This window comes from Primulina tabacum, chromosome 16 (assembly GCF_025594145.1).
Source record: "Primulina tabacum isolate GXHZ01 chromosome 16, ASM2559414v2, whole genome shotgun sequence".
In the NCBI taxonomy this organism is placed as follows: Eukaryota; Viridiplantae; Streptophyta; class Magnoliopsida; order Lamiales; family Gesneriaceae; genus Primulina; species Primulina tabacum.
The window spans coordinates 35,061,726-35,087,026 of NC_134565.1; the positions used below are offsets into that span (position 1 = coordinate 35,061,726).

Below are 25,301 nucleotides of genomic sequence, written 5' to 3' on the forward strand. Positions count from 1 at the left end.
AATATTTTGAAATCTTCATTCTATATATTCATCCTTTTCGTTATATTTATGATATATGGTTTTTGTTTTTTTATAAAAATATTTGGAAAAATTGTCATCCCAAAAAACATACGCGTGTACGGATTAGCTTATATCATAATTAAAGTTGAAGGAAAGTTCTTAACCGTGACCGAGAAAGTTCAAAGTCAAGAACCAAGTTATATTTTATTACAACTTAATTTTTATTAGAAAATTTATATTTTTTAAAATCTAATTTTTATATTTTATGATTTTAATTATTTATATTATTAAATTTCAGTTTTACAATTTTTTTATATGTGATAATTTTAATCAATTTCATTAGAAACGATGATAGTATGAAATTATACACACAAATGTCACATCACCACTGACCACATATATCGATATGTGAAGATATATGTTAGATATATCGACCCAGTTTATACGGACAGTAAAACATAATATTCTTGACATAAAAAAATAATACTCTATATGTGAGACATATCGACACAGTCTATACGGGCAGTAATACGTAATACTCTTGACATAAAAAAATAATATTTTTTATGAGTTTGATCTGATATCCGTCTTACAAAATCAAGTATCTCACATGTGCAATGAACAAAATATTATTTTATATAATTAATGATTAGAATTAATAAATATAAGTGTGTGGATAATTATTTAAAATTAATTGATATAATTAAATGAATATATTTAAATTTCAAATATTACGAATATAATTAGTATTTTAAAAACTTTTTTTATGTCATTTTGGATAACACTCAGATGATGCTTAGAACAAGGGTGGTTAATCCGATCTGTACTATTTTTTTATTTGTGGATTTTCACACGTGGTTCTTCATGACAAGATTTTTAACGAGACACTTAAGCAACATCAAGGGATGTCGTATTATTGTCCTTCATTAGGATTTTATTTCATTGGATTTTTTCTAGTAAGGTTTTGATAAACGACATACGTCAAATGACATTCAAATGAGAGCATTGCAATATCATAGATGTCTGCAATTTGGGCGATCAGAAAAAATCATATCAAATATTTGAGTGATGGTAGAAAATCGTGATCATATCAATTCTTGTATATCATATTGACCATATTTAAAAAAAATTTGTGTCTATAAATATGTCATTCATGTAATTCATTTGATATGTTGAATTTACTCGTGCATTATTTTTTGGTTAGTTTTTCTTTTAGCTTATTAAATTTAGGCAAAAATAAAACACACAACCAAAAGCCCAATAGTCTCGATCCATTCTCCACACTTTGCATCAAATATATCCGGCCTTTTCTTCTTTCACAAGCCACAATCGATCAGCGTGGAAAACGGGTGAGCGTCCTTCCTTTTCCTACCAGGTGAAATTCATGGTTTGCTGGAACGGATCAAAGTTTCGGCATTATTTCTTTAACATATGATTTCCATTTCGGCTCGAAATATTGTTGTGTAGCGCCGAGTTTATCGAATCACAGCTTTGATATTCTTGGATTTAGCCTTTGTGATTCTCGTATTTTAGATTTGGTGTTGCGGTATTTTGTTGCTAGTATACTGCTAGAAAATATTTTTACGCTCGGATTTTTTCCATTCTTTGTCATTATTTGCTAGTTTTTTTTTACGTCTGACGAGATTTTCATGGCACTGTGAAATGATATGGGTCGGTCATTGCGGAGTGATTCTGCGTTTTTTAAAAGGATTAGTGTGATTTGGATTTAGCCGCTGTAAGTAATATACTGCTGCAGGTCTCTAATTTAATTTGCAAGTCTGTCAATATTTTATCCTAGCATGGAAGATTTAATTGAGAATCTAGGGACTGATTTGTGTTTGTTATACGTTCTTTGTAAACGTTGTAGCGCAATGGATCCTAGGAAACACAGGCGAACTGAAGACGAAGGGACTATTATAACGAAATCGATGGAGGGGGCAACCCACTTTCTAGTTCCTGGAATTTTATGGGGTCTCTTGGATGCTGAACAGATGAATTCTCCTGGTCTGATTCGCACATTGAAGATAACTGGAAGAAGAGGGTTGTTGTGTGCTGCGACGGGTGGACTCTATGTTGGGGCGTGGCAGTTACTCGAGAAATACAGGATGAAAAGAGACATTATTAATGACGCCGGAGGTGCATTTGTGGTTGGTGCTGCTTTTAACGGTTTGATGAGTAAGTTTTTTTTTTATTGATTAAATTTGTGTCATCTCAGTTTATGAGCAATTGAAATTATGATGCTGCATCCTCGCTGCCTGGCCAAAAGTGCATGAAGTTTTTCGATTGTTTGTTGCTTATTATCGTCTATAAATGTAAGCATCCTCATTTGCATCATCTAAGGAGTCTCTCAGGAGTGCTTGCATGCACGTGTCTGGAGACGGTGATCCGGACTAATCCTCCTCGTTCGTGTGGCTTTATGAATTTTTGGTTATTTGGAATTGATACTTATGCACACATGATTTTAGTGAGTGTGCACTCCATATTCATTGTAGTGTAAAAATTAAAATGAAAGCATTTTAAATGTTATGAAAGACCAAGGCAATCAGGCATGGTGTGTTTCTTGTAGCTTCATCTGTGACTTCTTTACATTAACGAACCTAATTTTCCCGTCAGCTATCACAGACAAACGCACCTTTGTTTTTGGTGTTGTTTCTGATGGATTTTATTTTCTTAGCTAGCTTTAAAACACTTGACCAAGCCTCTCTTATGTGGTGATCACATACATTTCACGATTTTATAGTTTAAAAAGCATAGGATTTGCTCTCGAGTTTACTTATCTCGGTAGCCAGATTGCAGCCTATGTATTACCAAATCAACATCTTGTGCAGTGTGTGTGTGTGTGAAGGCTTGTATGTGAGGATGTCCTTCAGCTGCTCAAATTTATTTTCATCACCGAGTTTCGTTTATTTCAATAAGAATTTCTGGAATATGCCGTTTTCTTCCTTTAATTAAATAAAACAAGCGATGCTGAATTTTTGTATAGTTTGGCTGATATGACGTTATGCTGTCTAGACAGGAGCATTTCAATGGGAATAACTGGAGGGATGACATTTGCTATGACTGCTGTTTTCATGGATATGCTGATATCTCCAAGAAAGTCATGATGTTAACTAGTTCAATGCCAAAAACTTTATTTTTAAGTTTCAATGCCAAAAAAATGTTAAAATAAAATTTAAAAAATTTAAAATTTGATCTCATGAGAGATGTCGACGCTTAACGTCAATATATTATAAAATAAAATTTCAGTCTCCTCGACAAAACACAATTTGAGCTCAATAATAGAGAATAAAATTGATGTCTACTGAGCCCAACAAAGACGAATTAATAAACAATGTCATTCATATATATATATATATGAATAAAAAAATATATATATGTGTGTATATTACATATGTATATATATTGTATATAATAATAAGACTTGTTAAAAAAAATTGGAGTCCCTGGATTACAATATAGATATGACTATGCATGTGTCTCGTTACATTCCAGCAATGTATGCGTCTTATAGGATCGGTTAAGAGAGTAATCGTTGAGCTACAATAATTCGATTCTTGAAATATTGAACACCGATGAATTAAATCGATTTTGGTTTTCAAATCAAACGGAAGAGACTCAAAATAATCTTTCGTATAATCCGATTAAATATTTTGTAAAACATTTAAAACATATGTAACAATGATATATCTGTTAGACACAATAATATGACCGTTTGGAAAGTTTCTGTACTGTTTCTGAAATTGCAACGGTCAAATTCGTCTTGTTGGAAGCCTAAACTGGTCAAATGGTCAACTCTGGTCAACTCTGCTGGTCGTTAGTTCAACTAGTCGTTCAGTTCAGTTGGTCAGCTGCTAGTTCGGTTCAGTTGGTCAGGTTCAGTTCAGCTGGTCAGGTTTAATTCAGTTTCAGTTTCAGTTGGTGTGCTGAAATCAGCCTAGCTTTTTTCAGTTTGTGCAGAAACATCAGCTTTATTGTCATTTATCAACATCTTAAGCTCTGATTCAGTCTTCAGCTTCGGAAAATGACTTTTAGATCATCGTCTTATATTTCCAACGCATAATGATTCGTTTCATTCCAATAACCGAGTTGAGAGGTATGACCAAAATACCGCAACTACTCAAACTCAACTGATTGTTATTTTCGTGCAATCAGTTAGGTCATTCAGCAATCAATTAGATCTAGATAACATCCGATTTTGTCCAACTGACGTGATATACGATTTGTTCCAAATTGAGTTTTCTCCGTCCAGTTGACGGATTGTCATTTGAATCATCCAGTTGGGAGATATCAATTAAAATCGAAACTCGCCATAAATTCAGTTTTAGTTTACATGCAATCATTTCGTTCATTCAGCGATAAGTAGGATTTCACCAAATGAACCCAATTATCTATTTCAAAATATAGATAAAAACAGTATTGAAGATTAAAAAAGTAGAGATAATATTAGGAGTGATATACAAATATTGAGACATTTATCTCACAATGATATTTTTTTTTTGTTATTATCTCAATATTTGTATATCACTCCTAATATTATCTCTACTTTTTTAATCTTCAATACTGTTTTTATCTATATTTTGAAATAGATACTTGGGGTCATTTGGTGATTTTACTTTGAAATTAAGACAGATAGAACGTAAATTCCTATGCCTGATTTAGATGAATCACTGAGATTAATTTATTTTATTCTGTAAAATATGATAACTGTATATGATACTCATGAGAAATTTAGGGTCCGTTCCCAGCAAGTGTCACTAGTACAGACCCAGGCTTTTGAAATTGTCCCGAGCCTAAAATCACGAAAAAGACCGTTAAGAGGGGGCCAGGAGGGTATCCTAGCGTAGCCCCTCCGACGCTCAAGTCAGTGACTGATGATATATGGGGAAGCAGCTAAGGATGCTGTTGAAAACAATATAGTGATTTTTTTATCATACGCTCAAACCTGGTATTTATAAGAGAATACCTAAGTCCTTGATGGACATGTCTTCCACTTGGGCTTGGGATGAGCCAGAGTTAGTGAACTCATTCATGTGATATCAATATATTATATATATATATATAAGTAATGTACGTGTCTCGTCAGCTAGTTTATATTAAAAATAGTACACATGTTAAATATTTTCATTGACATGATGTTTGACATCTTTGAATATCAAATTTTATCTATTGAAGTCTTGTTAATGAATATTTAAGAAAAATAAAATAAACATATTAAAAAAATTGTATCATATCTTAATATAATTTAAAAATTCACAAAACTATCGTGAGATTATCTCAATAGTCAATTTTATATAACGAACATCTTATTTGACCCGACTCATAAAAAAACATTAATTTTCATAGATTGATTTATCACACAAATATAAATCCATAATTTTTTTTAAGACTACTTGGATGAAACGATAGATGGACCAAACCACATATTCGACCCAAGTCCGTTCCCCGTTAGTTCTATTCCAGTGGACCGGACCCAAACCCGTCCGCTCGAATTAAAACCTTATTTCTTTCATTCACAGAAGCAACTCCATCGTAGGAAACAGACGCGGTTAAAAAGAAGGTGATTCCTCTTTCCCAACTCTCTGTGCCTACGTATTTCAGATCCATATCGTGCGACTGTTTGTCCATTCCGATTGTTGTGCTTGGATCTTGTTTATCTGCCTCTTGAATAAGTGTTTGCTGTGTAAATCTCTATCACGTTTTAATTGGTATTCCTTTCTGCAATGTTCTTGGTGTAGAGGGATTGTATTAATTTGATTTTTAAAGGAAATTGGAGGACAGACAGCAGTATGGATGTTAATGCTTGAGTGGAATTATGATTCTTGAATTGAATAAGTGTTTGCTGTGTAAATCTCTATCACGTTTTAATTGTCATTCCATTCTGCAATGTTCTTGGTGTAGAGGAATTTTATTAATTTGATTTTTAAAGGAAGTTGGAGGACAGACAGCAGCATGGATTAACATGCTTGAGTGGAATTATGATTCTCGAATTGAATAAGTGTTTGCTGTGTAAATCTCTATCACGTTTTAATTGTCATTCCTTTCTGCAAAGTTCTTGGTGTAGAGGGATTTTATCAATTTGATTTTTAAAGAAACACGCTCTTTTTATGGAATTTGGAGGAGGCCAGACGCAGTATGAATGTTAATGCTTGAGTGGAATTATGATTCTTGAATTGATAGGAATTTAGTGCAGTACCTATATGTGAGGAATTACAATCATTCAAGCCATTTAATTGTCATGAATACAACTAAGTCCCAATAAAGAAATATGACATAATCTTATCCTCTGTAGATTTCTGTCCATGTTCTTACTTGAGCATCATTGACACAACGATGGTTTGTGGGAACTTTGAGCATAACCTGTTTTAAAACAGATTCTGAATAAGGGCTCAGGTCGAATTCGATTAATTTTGATCCCTTCTGACTGAATGTGTTACTCTTCAACTTTATTTAACATCGAGCTCTTGTCCTCTCGTGTTTAGTTGTATTCCTTTTGTTGTTTTTCTAAGATATTGTAGCCAGTGTGTTGCCTTATGTCTGATCCTCTGAAGCAAGAATCTTTAGTCATTTAAATATCCCAGCTTACCTGCCAGGGTTGGTATCTTGTTACTCCACATGTTTTCAGCTTCTAGATAATTGATCTCCATTCTTGTCTATCTTTTAGTACGACTTGGGCATCATCAATTTTTCCTCTGTTTCATAGAGTTATTCTTAGTCAGATTTTATATTGATTTCTTAACTAGGACATCATATACACGAATCTCATCATTTTTAACTTTAGCCCGAAGCCTTAATCTGAAAAAACCCACATCACTCTGCTGCTACGAACTGGAAGGCGTTCTACAAGGCAATAAAGGTACACCATTATTGTCATCGTGTTCATAGGATTATGAAATTCATTGGAATACCTTCACTTGTTAATATTTCATTTTGGAAATGAGGTGCAGTATTTGTGCTGTATGAATGCCTTACCTGTTAATTAGGAATACCAATTTACAGATTCATGGACGATGGATGTTTTCGGGAATTAATGTACAAGTGGGAATATTTTGGGAATATGGAAAGTGTGAAGCCCATTCTTCTTTGTACACTTACAAGTTGGGATGGGCATGAGCCGGCTTTTTTGGGTTCCGCGTGTTAATTTTATTTAAAAACTATATGTTTAAATCTATTTTGTTTTTTGTTTTTAAAAAGAAATCGGATACTGTACAAATATATTAGCATAATCAACTAAAATATAACTAAAATTTACGGAGTTTTGTATTAATTAATTTATCATCTTTGTCTATAAACTTAATTTTTTTTTAAAAAAAAACAGAAGTTGGTTAACTTACCAACCCTAGATTGAGGAGAATTTGAGTTCACTGTGCCAAACTCTCATTCTTACGTGTACTGATACTAGAATTTTGATTAATTTTGAAGTCGTACAATAGAAGATCATCAGGTTTTCGCAGTCCTTCGACTCTAAATCTGGTTGTTCCTCCCACTGGACATACTTCGAGTGATCTCGTATCTTATACTGGGCATTTGGAGTTGCCAGCATATCGTATTGTGTTAATTGCCGTTTGGCTACAGAGACTCTTGCGAAAGAGTTGAGACTAGATGCTGAGAAATATGCACGTGTAATGTCACACAGAGGTACGTAACGTTTGATAACAACAGGCAAAATACAAGAATCCCTTGGGAGATAATCTCGAACAAATATGTAAAGTGCTTATGTGATTGATGTTGTCATGTTAGATACTTGGGGGGCTGCAACAAGGCGAGACTGGTCCTAGCCACACTTTACGCTCATCAGTTATTTCATCACATGCAAGTATTTTAACTTGTGGTGTTTCAAGTGAGTAGCGCCATGATGGTGAGTATTGCATGTGTGACATTCCAGCGAGTGAGTAGCCAACCATCACGGTGATTATGGTTGGGTAAATTGTTCTTATGAGAAGTGTTTGATAATGTGTGTTGTACGTCGTGTTGTGTGCCATAGTGTGAGCATCCTCGTAGTAAGCATGGTGAAGAATAACTAGAAACAGCATAGTAGTCTCATTTGCAAAAAAACTGGAATGACGAAATGTAGTGATGCTTATATTTTTGTTGATTTTGGATGATGTTTATGTTGCTATTGTTATACTTACCTCGTGAGGTGTTGCTTCCGTTGAAGCGGGTAACAAGCATTTGACAAGCTGGAGGAATTTTGTCAAAGAATCGAAGGATTTTGCGACTCTCACAATGTTTTTTTTTTTGGTTTTTTTTGTTTATGAGGCTCTGGTCTGTGGTCCTTCATGTATACAGACTAGTCTCCAGGGTTCACTAGTTGTGTGCTCGATTTTTTAAAAATATTTTTGTTAAAAAAAATTAAAATGAATTTAAAATTTCTGATTTTTAATGAATTTATTAGATTTTTTCATAAAGTTAATTTTAATTTGCTTGTTATAATTTGATAATTTAGTGGGTTTGACATATCAAGAGATAACTCTCTCTTTTCCAATATGTATATACGTGTATGGTTCCAAAAACAAAAACCCCTTGGCACCCCGAGACGATAGTGAAATAGTTTAATTGGTACAGCTAAAAATCAAATTTACCCTTTGATGAAATTTTAACATCCATCATTTTTGCAAATTCTCAATAGATCAATATCATATTTCGAAAAATTAAAATGACAACTATACTTGCTTCAACAGTCTAAAAATAAAATCACCGAGCTATGATTACATATATATTCATCAATGCATTAAAAAAAATTTATTGCATGATTTGAGTTGAAAATTTTATCGTGATATAATTTTAAATAAATATGATGGTTTTATAACTAACAATTCATTTCAGCAGTTTGTTTACTAAATGAATTTTACTCTTTAAGAAAATATGAAAAAACCAAATGAACCCCTCTCAAGTCTCAACCGAATTAAATTTCATTTAATACCCAAAAATCAAAATAACTGAATTAACAATTTTTTTAATTTTAAAAATGAGTTGTTTTATCTAGAAATTCTAGTATATAAACCGAATTTATTTTTAAAATTTGAAAGCTAATAATATTATCTTAATACCACGATATCGAACATTATATTTCAAAACAAATTAGTTTACGACAATATTTTAGGGTATGATCCCAAATGGTCGATGCTCATGAAATGAGAATTTTTTTTTATCTTCGAACGTCCAATTATCTCCTGCAGCATCTCCTCTTCACCAAAAGTTTCCCATCCAAGTTTTGTTTTCAGTCTCCTTCATTATTTAAAAAATTTAAAATTAAAAAGTTAAGTATAATAGTTGCAATTGCAATGTAAGAAATAGCTACTGTAATTACTTTCAATTCAACTCCCTTCGCTCCTAAGACCTCATCTAACCCAGCATTGATCGGAGCAGATTGCAACAAACAGATGGGATAAATGCTGAGTGAGGAATTAGTATCGACGTTCTACTGTTTGGGTCATAAGTTAATCGTGAATATTATGAATATCTTTGGGACACGTAGATTTTCTAAGAAAATATCTATAATTCGTGGTTACTAGTTGAATTAATTTTTGGGAATTACTCATAAGTAATAATGATTCAAAGACTGCGATTATCTTGGGGAGTAGAAAAATATATGAATTGAGATTTTAAGTTTGATAAAAGGTAAGATTGGTTATGTGAATTGATTTTTGGATAAAAAAGTTCAAAATTTTCGAAATTAGGTTATGGAAAACCTGTAGAAGGAAATTAAGAATGCCAAAAACTTAAGGATTAATTGTAGGATTTTCGAAATTTATGGACCACTGGGATAATTTTTGAGGAAATTAAGAATTATTTTTGCAATTATTAAGAAATTTGGGAGATTAGTTTAGCAATAAGTGAAAATTGAATAAGCTGAATTGATCGGAGCAGATCGAACTACCTATTAAACCTAACCAAATTTTCGATTTAATTCGGTTTGGTCGATTATTTTAGTTAAACCGAGATTTTGCTCACTCATAAAACGAAAAGGAATTTCTAATCAATACCATAAAAATTTACATTAAAAATTTGCTCTAGAATCACAAATTGCGAAATAAGTTCATTTACATCAATTTTATTGATGCGATATTAGAAGTGGAGAGAGTAAGAGATAGGGATAACTGAAGAATGTTCTGGGTAAATAAATAAATTAATTAACTTAAGCTATGAATGAATATTTAAATAAATAAAACGAGACATATCAAAAGGATTAAAAAGATATAGTTTTGAGGTAGACTTGTATCTTTTTGTACTAATTTGTAGTCTCCAAACCAAAATCAAACATTAGGATCTTTATGCATGTAAACCTTCTTATGGGCTCAATTATTACATGTAATAAGCCCTTAGTCAAGTTTTTTACAACCACTTGTATGTGCAAGAATAGTGTTACCCGTAACCAAAATATAATGCACAAACCTAGCAAGAAGTGCATCCGTCCAACCTCCATTTATTTAACTAGTATAAGTGAAGGGCGACGACTCTACATGCTTGGCAAACCATGGTTGCTAGCTCGAATCATGTTCGGCATCTTCTTCCTTGTTTTCTGCTTATAATCCCTTCTTAAAATTCAAACTAGGTGCCAATTCAATTGACGAGGTGGACGAGACCCAATCTAGTTCATAAAATCTTATCATCAACGATACTTGTATAACATGAGGTCAAAAGCAGCAAAACGGAACTACTTTCCCACACAGACAACTTCACAAACCAAGGGTTGCTTGTTCAAGAGTTGGATTCGGATGTTGCAAAAGTCAAAAAGTTTTTAGAAATCATAAGTCTGACAATCAAACAGATTCCTTTGCAATTGAATAAACCAAATCTACAGCAAGACAACGGAACTACTTACGTACACAAAGAACTTCACAAACCAAGAATTCGGATGTTTGCCTATTGATGTTGCAAAAGTCAAAAAGTCTTTAGAAATCATAAGTCAGACAATCAAACAGATTCCATTGCAATTGAATAAACCAGATCTACTTTTTCGTTCTACCAATTCAAGGTAATTCTAAAAAAAAAAAAAAAAAAAATCAAACAAGTAGACATAAACAAAATCAAACGTTCAAGATCTACAGATCGGGAGTAAAATCACGCACATAGCATATCAATCTCAAGTACAGAATATATCCTTACCAATGATATATTCATATGACACAATTGAATTCCAGTCCATGGCTGAAGTTGTTACTCGACCACCAAATTAAAGCCTGAAAATTGAACGAAGAAGGGTCAATAATTATTTTCTCATATCTTAATATGAAAAGAAAGGAGGAGAGGCGAGAAAGTATATTGAAGCGAAGTAGAGATGGAACAGGATTCAGCGGACCTTGACGAATATATATATATTTATATATATATATAAGAAAATAGGGTTCGGTGGACAACGAAGTACACTGAGCCAAAATCTCAATTTCAGCCCGTCACGTCTGCCTAATTTAGTAATTTTAATGCTGGCATTTGCTTTTTATAATTATATAATTACTAGGAAACTTGCATAGAATTTTTATCCAATTTTCAAAATGATAACAATAAATTAATGATGCTACGAATACACACTTAAATATAGTAAAAGAAACTTGAGGAATTTAAAATTAATGAGTCATACACACGTTATGATATTTTTTATTTTCAAAGATAATAGATAATAATAAAAAAAAAACTAATTGGATTCAAGGGATTTTTATACAAAATAGGTGTACTTCCTACTTTTTCTTTAAGAGTAGGTATGGTCTCACATATCCAAGTTCTTGCGATGTCTTTTTAACATGTGACGCCCATTTCTCTGCGTTGCGGAATGCTTTTCTATTTTTCGCCGATTAGTCGTGTGAAATTTTAGTTCTGGGGCTCGAACTATTGTGGTGTAGCGTCGAGTTTACCGAATCACAGCTTCGATATTCTTGGATTTAGCCGTTTAGATTCTCGTATTTTAGACGTGGTGATGTGGTATGAATATTGTGATTCTTGAATTGATAGGAATTTAGTACGGTAGCTGAGCGAGACTGTTATACCTATACGCGAGGAATTACAATCATTCAAGACATAATTTGTCATGAATAGAACCAAGTCCCGATGAAGAAATGCCCCATAATTTTATCTTCTGTCGATTTCTGGCCATGTTCTTACTTGAGCATCATTGACCTGCTGGTCGGCTCGGATATATACAAGGATGGTTGGTGCCTGGTGTGGACCTTTAACTCATTTGAGTGTAAACTGTTTTAAAACAGATTCTAAATAAGGACACAGGTCGAATTCTGTTAATTTTGATCCACGGAATGTGTTACTCTTCGACTTTATTTAACATTGAGCTCTTGTCCTCTTGTATTTAGTTGCATTCATTTTGTTGTTTTTCTAAGATATTGCAGGTCCTTGGCCACTCTCTCGGCCTTGCATGGATGGGTATGTATTTGTTTATTTGGTCCCATTATATTGGGCTGACTCATTTATCCCGCCACATTACAACTATTTGAAGGGATGCAATTATTATACAAGATTATTTTACACTCTATAGGAATCTAACTCATCGATTCGACTTGTGGGGGAGGGACTGGCACATTCCTGCCTAAGTTCATGGATAAGGTGAATAAATCGAGACAATGAACATTGACTCTTGCCCGAATTCTTGAGAGGGGGTGCGGTGATGCCCTATGATACATCCTGGGCCTGGGGTATTATTTGATCGTATCCCGAGATGTATCCCTTTTTCATATCAACTTGACTCATTCTGATTCAGATATAAATATCGAGAATTGAAATCTCTCCGGTAAACTATTTTTTTTTTTTTGGTAATTTCTCATCAAGGTCAAGATCAACTCCACTTATGACTCCGACACTGACTCCCGTTGCCTGGTTAATCCACTCAATCCCTTCTCATTATTTTCAAACACATTCATGAATACTTTAATGTAGTGAAACACACCTTCATGAATACCCTTTAAGATAGTCACAGTAAAAAATAATTAGGTATTTCTTGAATTTTTTGTTTTCATTCTGGCAAGGCCCATTTTTTTATATATAAAATACAACAAAATAAAATATATGGAATTTCTTAAAATAGAGCAAAACATTTTATTACGAGATTTGAGAGAAATTTGCACGCACTCATGAAAGCGAGTAACCCCATCAACTCATTGTTAAGAATGTTTTCATGTCTCTTAGCCAAACTTTCTTTTGTCAAATTGCATATTATTCAAGATTCCTCAAGCATCATCTACCTGGCAACTGTTAGATTCCTCAACTTCTCCATCGTCCACAAGTTTTGTTCCGAATCAAACCCGTATATTTATCCTCTCCGACATTTTCATAATATCTTAGTAGATCCTATCCCCTCCCAGCTCCACACCGGATGTCCCGGCTGCCATACGGAGTACGTCCTCGAACAAAGAGACATTTCCCATTATATCGACATGCGCACCGTTATGTACGCCCCTCCACTCGAATCATCATCCATCCGATTAAGAAAATATTGTTTACTTGTAATATTTAGTAGTTATTTAAAGAAGCAGGACATGCGCTTAATTGTTTCTGGGCACGGTGTTTGAGGAGACGGCATGCTATGATGACATTGTGCACGGTCACTTGTGATCTACCAACAACGGCTCGGTGTTCAGATACGGGGGAATTAATTGAATGGTCAAAAAACATTGTGGAAAATGACCAGGATTATAATACTCGTATTTTAAATAAATAGATCAATTAGTTGCTACCCCAAAAGTTGTAACGTATGATCGACGTGCAACTCAAATCTTTACGATGATCACGTGTCAAATCAGTAAGAATAATTATTTAGCTCTAACAATCTATCTATTATCCGATGATTGCCTTCCAATTTGAAATACATATGGTTTGTCTGAAGAAAGGAAAGACACACAACTAACTAATTCAACTAGTTGTATTGGTTACTTGAATTTCTATGTTTATCTATTTTATTTTTATTGGTGTATGGTTTATGGAAATTTGGTTTTAAATAAGTTATTGCTAGTAACTTAGATATCTCAAAAGCTTAGAATGACTACAATCTCAATTTGAATGTTCTGAAGTTTGAAGTTGGATTGTGTGAAATATTGGGAGATTTGAAATCTATCATGCAACCTCAAAAAAATTCAAGCTCTTGAAATAGGGGACTTTTTATTTCTCATGCCAAAAGCCTGAGTGGTCCCAGTAGAAGAAGCTTGTGTGAACATCTAAGTTATTGGCAAGAACTTATTTAAAACCGAAACTTCAATTATAATTACACTAATAAAAATAAGAGACAGATTCAGGTAACCAATTACAACTAATTGGGAATTGGACTAAAGGCAAGAGGATAAACACAACGATATCAGTCAACGATTGCACAAGCAAAGATCGCCCCGGTGCTTGTCTTTCCATTCTCCAAACAAAACATGCTATCATAATTTCATATATTCTCAATGTTTCGAATTGGAAGGGCATAGAAAGAACAAATTCAGGGAAATAAAAGGCTGAACAATGTCGCTCATTCCAGGAAAATGAAGGTGGTACCCATTGTGCACAATGGAATACTTCCTACAAGCAATGCAATTTGATAAGCAACAAAAAAATCTAGCTTATCCAAGATTGGAGCGTAATCCACGGCGATCACGATTTCTCCCAGAAATAAAGGGAATTAAAGCAGTACTTCTGATTTTTTTAAAAAAAAAGCTTTTCCATGCACAAACGTGATGCGACTCGAACAAATGATTGCAAATGCTATTATGCGTGCATCAACTGAAGCTCGTAGTTTTGGCCTTCAGAGTGCCACCAGACTTGTCCAATCTCAGACATGTGTAACGAGTGACTGGCCATTTTCTACTCAAAGCAGGCTTCACACATATGCCATTCAACCCCAGTTCGTTCGGAGCATATTATTCAAGACATAAGAAAAAATTTCTACTACCTCCACTCACGGCAATGGCCACACTTCCAGCCGTTCTCCCAAGATGACGACTCAACCCAGGGCGAACAATGGCTGTGTATCCACATACCACATTCCTGGCAAGAAAGATCAGGGTATGGTTCGGCATGAGAACAAATCTTACAAGGAAGTGTTTCTACGGATAAGGTCGGTTCTTCCTGATCCTGATCATAAGATATTTCGAGCAACCCATTTTCTGGAAGGAAAGACCTATCCCAATTTTCTGTAGCTTTTTCCAGGGATTCATTGCCATTTGTGTGACCAACGTCATCAGATGCAAGCAACTCATTGAAAGAGAAGTAGGTCTGAGGTTCGAAGTCCATATCGTCACATCCAAGGGAATCGCAGTCCAAAGTTATACCATCATCGAAGTTATCATTAGAAACAATCCATTCAACTTGAGGGGGTGATGATTCCTGCATATAGCTCTTACCATTTGCTTCCAACTTTTCGGATGCTTCAAACTGAAAGGAACTGGTAGACGAGTTACAGTCCAAGTTGTTTTCTTGCATTATTCGTCTCCTGAAGGGTAGTTTTTCTGTAGAGTTCGCGACATTTGATTTGACCTGAAACAGATCTCCAGGGCAAGGATAATCTACTTGATTTTCTTGTCTGACAAGTCTTCTGACTGGTAGTTTCCGAGTCCCAGGCACAGATGCAGAGGCATTACTCCATCTGTATTCCACTTCTGCCTTGTCCTCAGTTAATTGCTCAACTTCAGAAAGAGAAAATAGAAGAGGATCATCAGCTGTTGAGTGGCTAATTTCAGCCTTAGTGGGTAATGTAGAATAAGCCGGCAGGTCTTCCTCGTACTGCTCGCCTATCACACCAAAGTCGGATTCCATCTCCGAAATCTCCTCCTTTGAAGGCTGTTTTTGCTCTATTTTGTCTTCCAAAGCCTTCTTTTTTTCAGTATCCATGTATGGACACACGGGAGATCTTATCCTCCGACACTTGCAGCATTTGAATCCAATCAAAGAAAAAATCTTAGACTCGTGCAGTTCTAAGGCATCAGCGTGAAACCAACCTGCAATAGGCACAAAGAAAAAAATTAATCACTCTTGCACAGATGCTAATAAAAAAACAGTTCAAACTATAAGCATAAGATCAAATTTAAGACGTGGTACTGAAAAAACACATAACATACATTTGCATGTTTCACAGCGAATGTACATTAGGTCACTGTTGCATGGCTGATTGCAAAGCCGGCAGGAAGGTTGTATCAAATCCAGATGTGGATTGCCTCTCAAAAGAATGTTTTTCAACCTGAAATCGATGCTTGCAGTTTCGCAATTCTTCTTCCCCCATATCAAACCCCAGTTTTTAATTTTACTGTTCTTGGCAAGTGAAGAGCGATTGACAGATTTAACCTCAGAAGAATGCTCCACAGTTCTCACAGGTGCTGATGATCCTTTATATCCTGCTAACTTTCCACTTTTTTTGGCAGTACCAGCTTTTCTAATGTCTTGTCCATGAAGGAGCAAAGGACTTGTAGGCGACCCATTGCTAGTTTCAACTTGTGTGCGCACCCGAGTCTCACAGCATCGCTTGCATGTGATACAAAACTCAACCTCCTCGTTCACATTAACTGTTGAACTGGAAGCACATTGATCGTGACAAAAACCTGGCCAGAGAAACCTTGAGAAGTTAAATCATTCATTAATACAAGCCATAAATTTAGACATGTTCAAAATGAAATGCAGATACTACAGCCGGTTACACACAAGAACTGGATCATGACATAACTACGATGTGAAAGGTGATAAAAAAAACCCACCGCCCATTTCATCGATAACTATTAATTTCCATTAGACTAATTTGAGTCAAGCCATTGGTGTCCAATATTGTACAGATAGATATATATGGGTTGGAACTAGTGGTGAATATGCAAATGGACAATTATACCATATCTTCTCGATTTTCCAAATACTTCTTAAAGGTAAGATTCAATCTCCCCACATTTGTTGTCTCACGATTTGTACCAAGTTGGGGTCCATGTCAGTCCATAAGGAATGCACCAAAGCATAAGGCCAATGAAACTCGAAACATGTTGCAGTTAAAATAAATAAATAAAGCTCAACCTGTGAGCCTCAACACAAACTAAAACACAGCCTCTTTGATAATGTGTGCCCCTTAACAATAGAACCCACCCGCGCTTTTAAGTCTGTGTAGAGACAGCAAATCCAAAATAAAATGCAAGAAAGTAAAATTTCATGTTCGCTTATAGAATAACGACCACTTGTTTTATTGTCATTTAATAGCTAGTAATGTATATTCTTATAATAATGATGATGATGATGATTTAATAGCTAGTAATGTATATTCTTATAATAATGATGATTATGATGTGAAAAAATTCCTTTTGAATACTTAAAATATAGAATATCCTTTGGGAGCTTCACTTCAATGAACTGCATGCCTCACCTAGCATTCTACATCAAGACTACTATTACTAGGCACATCTGTTCGCAACACTTCAAATAATCATACGCCCGCACCCCTATCCTGGGTTATTAAAAGCTCATAATGCATGAGCATAAGCCTCAAGGCCGAATTAGGCTCAGTCTATGTGCTTAACGCAAGCTAAGGAGTAGCTTTTTAATGAAGAGTGTGCCTTAACCATAAAGCCCCAACCTTGTCGCTTTTAAGAGCTCTAACGACCTTTTAGACTAACATTAAATGTTGGGATAGGAAAAAAGCAAGTAAATAAGCATCAGTTTCGCGTATAGGCTAATGAAGACTGAGTACTTATTTTACTGTTATTGTTATTTAATAGTTTGTAATTAATAATTATACATTAGATAAACCCGATGAAACTATTTTCAAATGTTTTGATTAACTGATCTCTTTTGGGACACTTTCTTTCATCAAAGTATGTGGCTACGTAGCGCCTCGGGCATAGACTTTACCATACCAATATGCCTTGAGAGTGTCCTGTACTTTTAATGACTAAGCCTCGATAACTCAGCGATTTTTCCTTTCTTAAATAGGAAAGACCATGATTTAATTTGAACACATGATTTGTTCCTTCTTGTTTGACAATCGGTAAAATAATGGAACATGTACATTTCAACATATATAAGGAGTTGAGCTAAAAAAATAAAGCAAAACAAGAATATGGTTCATTATCACAATACCTTGGCATGCATTGCATTGGACAGCATTCCTGACATCAAAACATCAAAAATATTAATGAATGGGAAAAAGTTGAGTGAACTCAAAGAGATGATTGGAAAATGTGTAATGTAAAATACCTATACAAGAGGTCTAGATTGCAAGAACAACAATAATCCTTTTCCATGTTATCTCGCTTCAGAGAGAGATATGCAAATATATTTTTATGGAGAGCCTTCAACTGCTTCCTCTGAAGTTTGGATAACTCATCCACAGGCTTGTCTTTCTGTGTTTTTTCTTCATATTCTTTGATAAGATATAACGGAATTCGTGTCTCTGAAAACCAATATCTTTCCTTACCATCATTTGTCGTTCGCTCGATTTCTAAAATGTTCTTCATGACACGAGATGGAAGGTGCTTCTGATTACCAAAAGCAACACAGTATCTAATGTCATGCTCTACAATTTTCTTATCACTAACGGAAGCATTTCTGAAAGCAGAAGCTTCTGTCTCAGGCCCTTTTCCATCATAGGCAACCTGTTCTGGACGAACAAGATCATTCCACCTCACATGAAAATCCATGCATCTGACCTGATGCAAATCCATGTGTACAAATTAGAATAATACCCTCAAAAAAAAAAAAAAAACTGATTGCAACTTGATTTTTTTTTGTCAAAAATACCATGGTACAGGCATATAGCATCATATATCTCTATTATTATGATCAATAAATAACAAGCACCTGATGTGCAAGCTGTGCTGTGCTTCTGCTCATTTCAACCGCTGACCGCCAAACAAGCTGCCGGGTTCTTTTAGGAGTTTCTTGCCCTTCTAGATAATAAATTCCAGGTATTTTCTTTGAACAACCTGCTATGTTTACTTGTCAGAAAAATACATCTGAATTTCCGCAAAATTATAACCACAAAAAAAGAGTATCGCAATTGTTCAATAGACAAAGAAGTCAATAAGCTTTCAGCTTCACTGAAGAACAAGACAAGGTGTGTGTAGTCCCTCTCACCTTTCCGAGCTGCATTTCTAATCACTGAACGTGGAAGAAACCCTCTCTGGAGTACAAGCTTCGACAATGAACCACCTCGCCACCAGGTGAAGTCAGATGGCTCATCCTGACAATCATCAACTGCAACATCGGCCACAGTAGAGGGTTTCCGACCACGCCTACCTGGTCTGCGCTTCTGAGTTGATCCAGTAACAATCACTGCCACTTGAGAAGTGGAAGGTTGGCTCGAAATACCATCAAAGAGCCTTATCCAATCTTCTGAAAGTGCAATTTTACGTATATTTTCCTCAAGCTGCAAATACAAACCACATTCATATAACGCCGTGCATACATAATATCACAACTCTCAAGCACAAAGAATTCCAAATAACACAAATAATCTAAATTGGCACAGATGGCACAAGTTAGAGATTTAACCATAAGCCGCACACCAGATTAAGTACATGTATCACACTATCATGCATTCTTCTAGTCTAAATGCAACAGTGCGTTCATAATGAAAAGTGAGAAAATGCACGCCTGGTAGTACAAAATAAATTGTGAATAGGTAGAAGAGAGAGCCATCCACCACAAAAAACACAAAAACACTGATGAACTATATTAGCTATATAAACAACCACTTAGAGTTATAATCAACTGCCTCGAGATAACCAGACAACCAACAGTAACTAGAAGACTTACTTCAAGTAAAAGGATCTTTATTGCATTGCAAGTGGAAGCCCGTTCAACTTGTTTCCGCCATCGCATTCTAAAAGCATCATTAAGGAAGGGACCAACTAAAAGACCTCTTAAGCTCTCCTCCATAAACAATATATATGTTGCTATACCAGGAAGCCTCCCATCCCCGTTGTTCATAGGACGAACACCAGAAAACACCTTGATAGACCCTTTAATGGAATTTGAAACGGCTGCATTTAACAAGCATCCTCTCCTGCTTGAAACTGGAGCCTTACAAGAAAAGCACCAGCTGCACCTTTCTCTTGAGATTTCAACAAGCTTTTTCTCGGTGTTTGGCCAGAAGAATCGCGAAGCTGCCAAGGAGAATGCTTTCAGCTGAAGCGAAACACTGTCAGTCAAACCCTTTCGACGGTTATTTAAGTGGCGAGACTCGGGAAATTGATTTTCCTCGGAGGAAAGAATGGCCAAATTGGCAGCTGCAGAAGCAGCAAAATCTCCATGTAAATAATAATTTATATAATCAGCTGGGTTGAATGAAGATCCCGTGTATAAGCAACCACCATGTCTTCCATACATGTTTCCGTCAACAATGTTATCAAGTTCCCGGAAAGTACGAGACATTCCAATCAAAGAATTACCAATAACAGGACCATTATTATTATTTGTTGCGAGTGTAAAAGTTTCTGTCACACTTGAAGTGCTTTGTTGACTAAACTCACAAGGATCAGCAGGCTGGACGGTTAAACCACTGAACAAAGTCGGGTCAATTGTCTGTGGCTGGTCATACTTGGGCATATACAAAAAATTATCACATAAAACAGGTTTTTTAACACAAATCATATGATCCGAGTTAGCCATATCTGCTGAACTAATACCAGTAACGCAGCTTCCAACATTATCAACCACATTCATGTCCTGGACTGACTTATACAACAGATTAAGGGACTGAGCGGTACATTCACCACTACTTTCCCCATTTGCTAACTGCAAGCCAGTTTCAGAAACCTCAAAATGTGGTAAAATGATTCCTGGCAGTTCCCAACAATGCAATATCTCCCTGCATATTTCTGAATACAAATTGATATGTTCTGCTTTTGAATAAAGTGCGTGGAGGACTTTAGAAATGTCATGTCTACTGTAGTATCTAAGGCAGGTCCAAGAGTTAATTGAGGCGTTCAATCTGCAAAATTAAAGGCAACAGAGAAACAGCAAGAAGTTCAGAAACATCTAACTTACACAATGACATCAGGAAAAACAACTCAATGTTAAGCAGGAGAGAATGAAGGCCAACTGGCAGGTACATCTTAGTCAAGGAAAGAACTAATATTATATTATAATACAAAGTTGAAAAGAAATTAGAAACATACACGAGCAAATGATCGCATGTAGCAACAAAAACTTGTTTGTATGGATCGATACCACAAATATTTCCTCCTCTCAAATCCACTCCGCGTGAAAGTTTAGGTTCAGTTGAGTTTATTTTACACTCAGGACAGTACCAGGAGCCCTCTGCTATATGCATCTTGTTCAGTCCTAAGCATCTTGAGTGGAAAGATGATGGGCAGCCATCACAGCAGAGCAGAAATCCATCCATTCCACAAAGACGGCATTCATCGCCATTACCATCCTTGTCAGTAGAACTTCCCACTGGTTCACCTACTTGAGATCCCATTGAATGGCTGATAAAAGACTGTATCTCGTGATGCTCTGTAATGCCTTGTGTTACTGGTCTGTCGTTGCAGGTAGAGGTTTTAGAGTATCTAGGATGCACTCTTCTAGGAACGCCAGGAGAAGCAAATACCGCACTACTATCCACGTCTATTCCAACTTCAGCTTCCTCACGCGCATCCATTTCGGATCTTAGCTCTTCAGAATCCAAAACATCGTCACATAATATCTGCAAAACTATTAACTTCCTTCCAGCTGACAACGTGTAATAATCTCTCTCCAGTGAATGGGTATGAAAATCTTTCCAGTCAGGTCCATTTGTATAACTCATCACCAACAGATAATGGACCACATAAACAGGCCACGTCAACGCATCAAGCAAGGTCCAGTCCAGGCACCTAAATGCAGAAGGATGATAAAGTTTTATATTAATACAAACAAAAATTGATGCTAAAAATTGGCGGATGCTGAAAGATAAGCACGGATGACCATTTACAGTTAACGATTGTCAATTAGGAAAAAAACTGGTTGTCTCGCCTAAATTGTCTTTCATTACAGACTTGTTTTCATGATAGCACAGACCAGAACAAACTCGAAGATTTGAGATTTAACAAAACAGGAGAACAACAAACATAGGCAAAGTGGGATAACTTGCCTCACCGACTGTCTAAGGGTATCGTATACAAAGCTATGAAAAATTTAGTAGCGTCAAAGATTTTCCATCATTCCATATTACTACTCAAAAAGAGATAAACTCGTATAGAACATTTTTTACAAGTACCTGAGACATTTTAGCGCAAGCTCTGAACCCTCTGATGAAAGCCTCTCGAAATGGCGCTTCAGGACATGCATTAGAGCAACATGAACAGAATCCAACAATGTATTTGTAACAGAACAATTAAGTGCCCCCACAAATTCGTCTAATCCAAAGGGGTAAAGAAACAGTTGCACACTAAAGGAACGAAGTAAAGCGTACACAGAGAGAAGTTGTGAAACATACTCCTCTGGAACACCAATGTGCCCAGAGGAAGGAGGCAATTCAGGTGGTGGAACAAATGGCACTTCCATGTCTAGAATAGAATCCTGATCTCGAGCATTCTCACAAGAATCACTCGACGAATCTGCATCGACGTCAACGTCGGCGCCAGGGAGAACCTCTTCTACTTCATAATTACCAGCTTCATCATTTCTTGATTCAACTGGCAACAATAAATCAACCTGATCAGCACATTCTGTCACCATACTTTCAACTTTCAAAGATTTTGGATTGACTTCTTTACTTAGCAAACTGTCCAGCTTCTCTTTCCTCTCGGGCCATTTACCAATCAAATCACCATCGTCAACCAAACAAGACCTAAGTTCACCACTATTCAAATCCTCACAATCCCCATCCTCGTAGCTTATCCTATACAAACCTGAAGCATACGACACAATTTTCCCCAAGAACAACCCACTGCCCTGAAACTCTTTCACAACATATCTACCAACAAATTTTAGTGACCTAGTCTGCAACACCTTCTTGCCCTCACAATCCACGGTCACATCCTGTACATCAATTATCTTCCTTTTTCTTCCCCTCCGCTTCGGAGGCGGAGGCGCAACCAACTCAGATTCCATTCCAATCACCGATGGTAATTCAATACCAAAAAACCCCTAAATATTCTCCGAAATTGCCGGATTTGCTTCCTGCAATTACATCATCATCAGTAAACAGTAGCCGCTCTCAGCAAACCTATCAGATTCCATCGACACACGCTACACGAAATTGTGCAGCAAATCTAACAACAGGCAAACCAAATGCCCAATTATAGAACCTTTTAAGATCCGTGAACAAAAAGGCTGCAAATTAAGATCAGAACGTAAATTACATAAGAATTGAAAAAATAACAAAAAAAGTAACCATTCAGTTAATCGATCTATTCCGATACATATGAAAAACAAAAAATGTACAACTGAATGTTCTCTGCAAGATACGACCAAAAAAAGGATAACAACAGATACGCAATTAGTTTCGGTACCTTTTCCTCCTCAAGCTAATGGAAAACCGCCATTGAAGAAGAAAACGAATAGAAAAATGAAAATCTAGTGGGTGAGGGACGCGTTGATGTGGATGGGGGACAATGGTAAAGGAGCCCTAACCATAAGGGGCTTCGTCACTCTTCTGTACTTCGTGTCAAACCGGATTGGACTGTCATTATACTTGACCCGTTTTGACCAATAATATTCGACCCAACTTCAGAAAATCTGGGCGGCCATCCCCGTAAACTTAGTTTTGCTTAAATTAAATGTTTGATAAATTGCGTTTGGTGGGAGAGGGTGGGAATTAATTTTCAGTTAGTTCAATGATTTTATATTTTTTTAATTTAACATTTATATATTACTCGAAATAAAATCGTCCTCTCAACTTTGCGGAATACTTTCAACGGCATAAATAAATATTAGCCCCAAACAATCGGAATCAAATGTCAATCAATTATAAAAATATAAATTATCATAAAAAAATTATTAAAACGCAATTATATTTTCAATAAAAAATTAAACTCCTTAAATTTGCACAAAACTTTTGTGAAACAGTCTTACGAGTCTATTTTATGAGACAGATCTCTTGTTTGAGTTACTCATGAAAAATATTATTTTTTATGTCAAAAATATTACTTATTATTTTAAATATGGACAGAGATTATCCGTATCACGGATAAAGATATGTAAGACTGTCTCACAAAAAACATACTAAAAATGTGTAGTCTACATTAACCTACATTTAGCTTCCATGTATTTATATATAAATTGTATATCAATTATACTGTAGAATTAAAAACTTATTCCAAATATAAAAAGTTGAAATTTTATGGTATATAATTAAAATGATGATTAATAAAATTTAAATATGTTTCTTGTCACGAATATAGTGAAAGGCTGAAAGCTGTAAATTTTATGTTTGTAGAAAATTAAATATACAGCAGGTTTTCTATTTTAATTGCAAATTGAACCAAGGAAATGGGTTGCTGGTTTATTCGTGGGTCGACTCGATTTGAGTGGGATCCGGAACTATCCAACCCGATTTCCGTTTATCGTTGTAAATTAGTATATTTATTTAAACAAAAAAGTTAACCCCAAGCATTGTCATTTGTACGGAGGAATTGGCGCGAATGGGTTTTAATGATTTTCGCGCCTCGTTTATTTAAAATAAATTGATTTAAAAATGTAAAATATTTACATATATAATATTCGATATTTCTGAGAAGAATTTATATTATTATAAATTATTTTGTATATATTTTTCAGATGAGCAAATTTCGAGCTAGTTTTTTGTCACCATATGTGTGTGACAATGTAAAAATAGATGTGGTAAAAGACGAGTTATGTGTTTAAAATATATTTTATTCAAATTTTATGTTTTAAATTTGCATTTAAATTTTTGAATTATAGGGATGAAACAAAGAAGTGGTGATACATTATATTTTTCTTGGTCGCTAATGAAAGTTTACAAGCAATGTCAATTAAAATAGTTCGTTTTTATATGAGTATGTCTCACGTGAGAGACAATTGACGGATTTATATTTTTTAGACGGACCGACTAGATCCCTATTTTGAGTAAAAAGTAATTATTTGTACATAGAAAGTAATATGTTTCATAAATCGGGTTGAGTAAAGATTCGTCTCACAAAATTGACACGTGAGATAATCTCATAATACTTTTTGTGTTTTTGCATTGGATATTAATTAATTTGGAGTTATCAAAATATCTTACATACACGTGAATGTTATGTTGAACATAGGATCTCCATCGATCTAGATCTCAACGTCAACACATATACTCTCAATGGTGATGAAATAGAGGTATAATGTATCGATCGATCATTTGATCCAATAAATTAAGAAAATTATGTATATATAGTTTTGATATATTCTACACTTGTCGACATACTTAATAGGTA

The 25,301-nt window shown here is 35.2% G+C and overlaps 2 protein-coding genes and 2 long non-coding RNA genes across 5 annotated transcripts; 2 read left to right on the forward strand and 2 right to left on the reverse strand.

Annotated features, from left to right (window-relative positions):
- Positions 1 to 1,223: 1,223 nt before the first annotated feature.
- LOC142529246 (outer envelope pore protein 16-3, chloroplastic/mitochondrial-like) lies at positions 1,224 to 3,245 on the forward strand. The gene is made up of 3 exons (XM_075634720.1): positions 1,224 to 1,375; positions 1,868 to 2,175; positions 3,013 to 3,245. The coding sequence occupies exons 2-3, from the start codon at positions 1,872 to 1,874 to the stop codon at positions 3,102 to 3,104; spliced, it is 396 nt and encodes a 131-aa protein (XP_075490835.1). The 5' UTR covers positions 1,224 to 1,375; positions 1,868 to 1,871; the 3' UTR covers positions 3,105 to 3,245.
- A 2,170-nt stretch (positions 3,246 to 5,415) lies between these two features.
- Positions 5,416 to 8,150, forward strand: LOC142530067 (uncharacterized). The gene is made up of 4 exons (XR_012816023.1): positions 5,416 to 5,557; positions 6,779 to 6,853; positions 7,420 to 7,635; positions 7,738 to 8,150. It is a non-coding gene; the product is annotated as an uncharacterized LOC142530067 (long non-coding RNA).
- Positions 8,151 to 10,250: 2,100 nt separating this feature from the next.
- LOC142529524 (uncharacterized) lies at positions 10,251 to 11,289 on the reverse strand. The gene is made up of 2 exons (XR_012815916.1): positions 11,107 to 11,289; positions 10,251 to 10,588 (listed from the first exon to the last, which is right to left on the reverse strand). It is a non-coding gene; the product is annotated as an uncharacterized LOC142529524 (long non-coding RNA).
- Positions 11,290 to 14,017: 2,728 nt separating this feature from the next.
- Positions 14,018 to 23,539, reverse strand: LOC142529243 (DDT domain-containing protein PTM-like). 2 transcript variants are annotated; one of them, XM_075634717.1, is made up of 10 exons: positions 23,382 to 23,539; positions 22,145 to 23,049; positions 21,063 to 21,761; positions 19,699 to 20,875; positions 19,018 to 19,309; positions 18,742 to 18,866; positions 18,139 to 18,590; positions 18,022 to 18,050; positions 16,032 to 16,508; positions 14,018 to 15,911 (listed from the first exon to the last, which is right to left on the reverse strand). In XM_075634717.1, the coding sequence occupies exons 2-10, from the start codon at positions 22,978 to 22,980 to the stop codon at positions 14,863 to 14,865; spliced, it is 5,136 nt and encodes a 1,711-aa protein (XP_075490832.1). In that variant the 5' UTR covers positions 22,981 to 23,049; positions 23,382 to 23,539; the 3' UTR covers positions 14,018 to 14,862. The 2 variants fall into 2 exon arrangements, with proteins under 2 accessions (XP_075490832.1, XP_075490831.1); XM_075634716.1 differs by having other exon boundaries at positions 22,145 to 23,202.
- Positions 23,540 to 25,301: the final 1,762 nt, after the last annotated feature.

Coding starts and splice junctions, on each gene's coding strand:
- LOC142529243 (XM_075634717.1), bottom strand. CDS start 22,980: ATGGAATCTGAGTTGGTTGCGCCTCCGCCTCCGAAGCGGAGGGGAAGA. Junction 18,867..19,017: donor TAGAAATGCAGCTCGGAAAG/GTGAGAGGGACT, acceptor TAAACATAGCAG/GTTGTTCAAAGAAAATACCT. Junction 15,912..16,031: donor TCGCTGTGAAACATGCAAAT/GTATGTTATGTG, acceptor TGCCTATTGCAG/GTTGGTTTCACGCTGATGCC.
- LOC142529246 (XM_075634720.1), top strand. CDS start 1,872: ATGGATCCTAGGAAACACAGGCGAACTGAAGACGAAGGGACTATTATA. Junction 2,176..3,012: donor TGCTTTTAACGGTTTGATGA/GTAAGTTTTTTT, acceptor TATGCTGTCTAG/ACAGGAGCATTTCAATGGGA.